Below are 6,105 nucleotides of genomic sequence, written 5' to 3'. Positions count from 1 at the left end.
CTTAAAACATTTATAAAAATTGGAAAATAAATAAATTTATTGATATTGTTATATGTTTAATTGTGTTCAGGGTGAGATCGAAGCGGAGCCAGAACGACGAGACACAATTACCATTTTCCGTCAATTACTTATCAAACCGATCAAAATTCGTCAAAAAATTAAAATTACCATCCCTAACAGCTTCATTTTGAAACCTATCAGCTTAAACAAGAAAAAAGTTATTTGGGTACATTTCAATAAGATTTTTATTGGATTAATCCATTATAGATTCTTCTGAAATAAAAACAGAACAAGAGGTAAAAGTACAAGGGTAAAAAAGAGAAATACAAGTATGATTTTTATTGGGGAAAGAAGTAAATTTAAAATAGTCATGCAATGCAGATGGTGAAAACTGAATAATAATTATATAAACCCTAAATATAGAAAGAAGAATTAAATACATTTACAATAGATAAATAGTCGTTCTATATATAGTTTCTGTTACAGACTCCCTTTTGTCCCTTTCTTCATTTTTCCAAATCAAATTAATATATCACATTATTATTATCATATTAATTAATTATTATTATTATTATGTAAAAAAAAGATTACGGAAGATACATTGCTTCTCCTGGCCATTGTGTCCAGTAACATTCTCCGGCCGTCCAATCAACTGCTCCGTCGCCGGAGTTAACCGCAGTCTTATCCATCTTCTCAACTTCTTCTTGCAACTGTAGATCGAAATTATACGGCGCGAAATCATTCTCATTGAATTCAATTAGAGGAGGAAACTCGAAGAATGATGTATAGTTCATAAGATTTGATCCTGAATTTGACGAACTAACTGACGTTGTCGCCTCAGTATTAGCGACGGTTGATGCTGATGCGTCGCTACTAGAATGAGAATTCGAATTACGATCTATTGAAGATGTTTTCACCTTTGAAGATCGGTTAGATTTCCGACAACCGCCTCCGACAGGGACGTTTCTTAGTACACCACCTTTAGTCCAGTATCGGCGACAGTTTTTGCAGAAATGACGAGGTTGAGATAGATTGTAGTTGTTGTAGTAACAGAATTTTGTGTTTAGTGATTCACAACGTGGACACTTTAAAGCTTGGTGATGATTTTGATGGAGATGCGACCTTAATCGCCGATCAGCGCTTGCGTCGAAGTAACCGTTTATGCCGTCTTGCATTTTAAATGTCGTCGGAAAAGTTCGTCGGAAGGCCGTGGAGATGGCCGGAGAGATGAGATGTGAAAATGGGGGAAAAAATAGGGGAGGAAGTGAAGAATGGAAGGATGGATTGTGTGAAGTTTAGACAAATATCTTAATTCATATGGTAGTAAAATTACATGAATATCCTTATAATGTAGTTAAATTGACTATTGATGCCATTTTTGAGGTTGAATTACTAAATTACCCCTTGTTGTTACTATTGGAATATAGTTGCAATAGACATGTATGGTTATTTGAAAACCTTTTGAGTTTTTATTTGAAATCTTTTTATTAGGAAAATTAACACACATCCAGAACTTTTGTTTTTTTTGGGTGAAATTTGTTGTTGGATCATGAGATACAAATCACAACAACATTAAGCTAGTTGTCTTTCCTTCACGGTTTTGGTCGAATTGGAATATGGGAATGGGATCGAATTTTGATTTTATCAATTATATATTCATGATTCTAGGAAAATGTTTAGTTGAGATTATTTAATTAAACATTATTTCAATTGAAAATATTTTTTATTTTATATTAATACATTTTAAAATATTTCTTATATATTTTCTCAAAATTTCCAGTGATTATAATTTCTTTTAAAAATAATTTACATATTGGGTATGTCTGAAAACACCTAAAACTGGAATGGAACTGAGTTTAAATGAACATCTATTATTAATTCAAATATATTTCAGAACATTATTTCATCTAAATTAATATTCCAATAAAATATTTAAAAAAATATAGTTCAAAACAAATTAATTTTATATTTTGCCCAAACCCAGATCCAGCTCCGTAGTCATTTTCAAACAGGCCATTATCACATTTACTTACATTAAAATGGATTTTGGCCTTTAGTTTAAAATACCTAAATGTTATATTAGTCAAACTAGTATACCTAGTGGTTAGATCTTCTTCTTTTCAAGGGGATGTCACAAGTTCTACTCCTATTTCACACATTTCACCTTTAAAAATGAGATGTTGCTAAATTTTTTAAGGCCAAATTATCACCAAGAATTGGTTTAAAATTGATAAAACCAAGCACTTTGTTCCCAAGATGTGTTGTTTTAGACATGTAATGGGTTATTTCTAATTGTGTTAACTATGCAGACATGAGGCTGTACATTCTATCTTAAAAAATTTAACACTTATATTTAAGTTTATATAATTTAATTTTTTTAATTCGGTAGTTAAATTAGTAACATTAATGTTTTATTTATTTATAAAGATCACGTAAATAATAAGTTATCGGCGTTTGAAATCCTTAAACAAACATTGTTTTTGTATGACTTTAACAATAATAAGAAGCTTCAAATTGTCAGGTTTAAAAATATATGACTGAAATCTCAAATGGTTGCCAATGAGGAGCCCAAAATTCCGCAGAACTTGTTTGGAAACCCGTTACGGAGCTGGGTTTGAACGTTTTTTTTTATTATTTTACTTAGAAATTATTTTTGTTTTAAATATATTATTAGAATATTAATTTAAATGAATTAATGTTTTGAAATACACTCATTAATTTAACATACTCCAACTTCAAAACAAATTCAAAACAGTATAGTATGTTGTTTAAAAAATAATAATAATTAAAAAGACATTAAGATACAATCCTAACAAAATAAAAATAAAATAATAATAATTTAGAAGACATCAAGATACAATCCTATCAAATTACAACATCAATCAAAAGTGTAAGTATATTTTAACATCAATATGTGTTTGATTGTTGACATTATGGAGGCTTCTTTTCATGTCTTTTCATTTGTTACACTTATTATTTTTTTATTGAACAATTATTATTAGCTAGCTTATTGCAATCATTTCTTTAATGACCAAAAATTGAAATCTTTCTTATTATATTATTTCTTATTTTACTAAGTTTTTACTAAGCTAAAACATTCAAGATAGAGAGGTGATGCTACTCTGTTTAACCATCAATAACAATAACAAGTAATATTTCAATTATAAATTTTGTCAAATCAATAACATATAATGAAAAAGAAAAAGTTCTTATATATTTTCAATGATGAAAATTGGTATTAAAGTTCACAATAAGAAAAACTAGATAAACAAATTAAGACATAAGTTAGATGAAATATATTTTTTTAACAAAAATTGGATAATATTTTTGTAACAAATTTGAATTGAATACATGATCATTAAATATGTTATTTTTCTCTTTACATATTTACCAACACAAAGAAGAAAATAAATTAAAAGGAATCAAATTCAATTTTTTCTTGAATGTTGATTAAATTAACAATCATTATTTATTGATTGAGGGATTGGATCTAACATACCTTGAGATTACTTTCACATAAAAATGGTGATCTTTTAAACTTAATTCAAATTTAATATTTTTACTTTAAAATATCTTCCAAACAAATTAACCTTAAAAAACTAATAACATTTTATTTATTTATTTATTTAATATAAGAAGCTAGCAAACCACATTTGGTCTCTTATAAAGCATTTTTGACATCTCAACTATTTTATTGAGTTAATTTATTTGAAAAATAATTAATGGTCACATTTTTGCATCTCTTATTTATTTTAGTTGGTTGCATGACAAATTAACCATTGATGGTGAAATACCAAAGGTAGCCTTAGGTTTAAGTTTATAGTATGTGGAATTTTTACTCTCAAAAGGTTTCTTATATTGAGAGATTTATCAAAAGTATGATTGTGCTCTTCCTTTGATCATTCACATGGACTAACAAACATAAAAGTGTTACTTTTTATTTTATTTTTAGCACTTTATTCACAAAATTTTCATATTTGACATTATCCCTATGGTAACCATAGTAGTGAAGGTTTTAAACCATTTGAATTTTGAAGTTGAAAAAGTCAATCAAAATATATTAAATAAAAATCTGAGTATGAATAATTTCATAAAATTCAGATCTCCACTAGCTAAAATTTGGAAGGATATGAGGTTTTAGATCAATTCAAATAAAAATATGTTAAGCTCAAATGTTTCTCAAATTAAAGGATTTTCCTAAATATTTGTTTCATATCAAAATTCTTAACTCATTTTTCTTTCATAGTTCACAATTTGTCATATTTTGTTTTCAATAATTAAACTTAAAACGGTCTAATATTGTGCAAATGACTTTCACAATTTTAGATAACACAATCTAACTCAAGTATGAACATTTTTCAAGAACAAAACATGAATCCCAAATGTTTTTCTCTAAGAAGAGACAATGCATTTGAAGTTGAACAAATCTATCAAAACACTTTAAATGCAAATCTTGGCCAAATAATTTTGAAAATTTCTTATCAACCTCTTTGGGATTTTAAGAATTTGACATCAAAATTAATTTAAATAAAAAATTGTAAAATATAAAAGTTTATGAGAAGAGAAATCATAAAACATTATTTTTCAGTCACATTCATAAAGATATAAAGAGAATGTATCCAAAGAAATAAAATTGTTCCAAAAATCAAGGTAACCATCCAATTTTGGTAGGCCCTAGTTTACCTAGCTAGATAATAACCATTTCTTACTCTAGTCATTTGATACTCAAGGATTCATGCCATATATATATAACATACCAATGTCAAATTATTTTATATATATATAACATACCAATGCCAAATTATTTGATAAAATGAGTACAAATAAGACACCTTATGAGATTACTTTCATAAGAAATTAGTGTAAGGGGTTTGAATATAATGTAAAGAAAAATTTAGGGGATTAACTTAAAGTAAGAACATTTTTCAATTTTTTTTTTTTGAGAATTAAGAATATTTTTCAATTTTTTTTGAGAATCAGTCATAGGATAGTCATAAGTTTGTTTTATTTCAAGAGGAGGTTCGAGTCCGTCATGTGACAAGTTCTACGCCTGATTAAATGGTTAAATATGTTTGTAAGATATATGTTTAACCCATTGCTCCCATTTTTAATTCCATTTTTTTTTTAATAAAATATCTTACTTCAGTTTTATAAGGCAATTTTTATTTAAGCAAATTCAACAAACCATCTCATGAATACCTTCTCAATCTACAATAAAATCATAATTATGACAAAACATGTTTTTACAATTTCACTCAGAATGAATGTAAATAATTAAAGACATAATTACTACTGGGCTTAAATTTGGTTCGTCTTTTAACAAATTAGACTAAATACTCACTTGAAAATACAAATACGTCCAAATTAGTAAATCATACATAAAGTTATGTCATTATTAAACTTTTTGAAAAATAACTAAAAAACCTATCTCTTCAAATTTTCTCAAATCTTTCTTCACACTACACATTTTTTAGTCCCAAAAATAAAATCGACAAATTAAAATGCATAAATATCGAAAATAACACTCAAATTAAAAAACAAATACTTACCAAATATTCTTAAATATCATTTCATTTAAAAATGTGATAAATTAATTAGAAAAACAAAAATGATACGTTAAAATAAGATGGCGAACGTTTTTTCTATTTGGAAAATGCCTCAAATAACTAAGATTTTGATAGTTCGAGGTTTATATGACATAATTCAAAATTTGATCCTCATTAAGTGAAAATGATTCAAGTTCAATATTCAAATAATAATTTAGCCCAATAATTAAATACACCTATGTATGCATACTATTTTTTAACCCTAATAAGCTTATTTAGATATATAAATGCAAAGGTGACGAGAAAATATGTGTCGGCACAACCATTGCTCCCCGCTTAAACTCAAATCGTTTTCAGATAAAATTGAACCCGTGACCTTTTTGGTCTATTAAGCTGACCCTAAACACAGATTCTCCTTCTCTGTCAACAACCAAATATATATATATATATATATATATATGGATATCCGAATGAGCAGTGGGAGGCTGCTATACATTTTCAAGAAGTGCCTCCAGAGTATCTAGAGCCTTCAATTGGTATCTACTTTTCTAGGGACGGT

General features: G+C 27.2%; 1 protein-coding gene across 1 annotated transcript; it reads right to left on the bottom strand.

Moving 5' to 3' along the window:
• Nucleotides 1-385: 385 nt before the first annotated feature.
• Nucleotides 386-1,270, bottom strand: LOC124942519 (dof zinc finger protein DOF5.4). Its single transcript, XM_047483040.1, has one exon. The coding sequence runs from the start codon at nt 1,173-1,175 to the stop codon at nt 588-590; it is 588 nt and encodes a 195-aa protein (XP_047338996.1). The 5' UTR covers nt 1,176-1,270; the 3' UTR covers nt 386-587.
• Between the last annotated feature and the right edge of the window lie 4,835 nt (nt 1,271-6,105).

Source organism: Impatiens glandulifera, chromosome 6 (assembly GCF_907164915.1).
Source record: "Impatiens glandulifera chromosome 6, dImpGla2.1, whole genome shotgun sequence".
In the NCBI taxonomy this organism is placed as follows: domain Eukaryota; kingdom Viridiplantae; phylum Streptophyta; class Magnoliopsida; order Ericales; family Balsaminaceae; genus Impatiens; species Impatiens glandulifera.
The sequence above is the reverse complement of the archived record's forward strand: the minus strand, read 5'-3'. Positions and strand labels throughout refer to the sequence as shown.

What these genes read in the sequence shown, in the direction of transcription:
- LOC124942519 (XM_047483040.1), bottom strand. Translation starts at nt 1,175, where the DNA reads ATGCAAGACGGCATAAACGGTTACTTCGACGCAAGCGCTGATCGGCGA.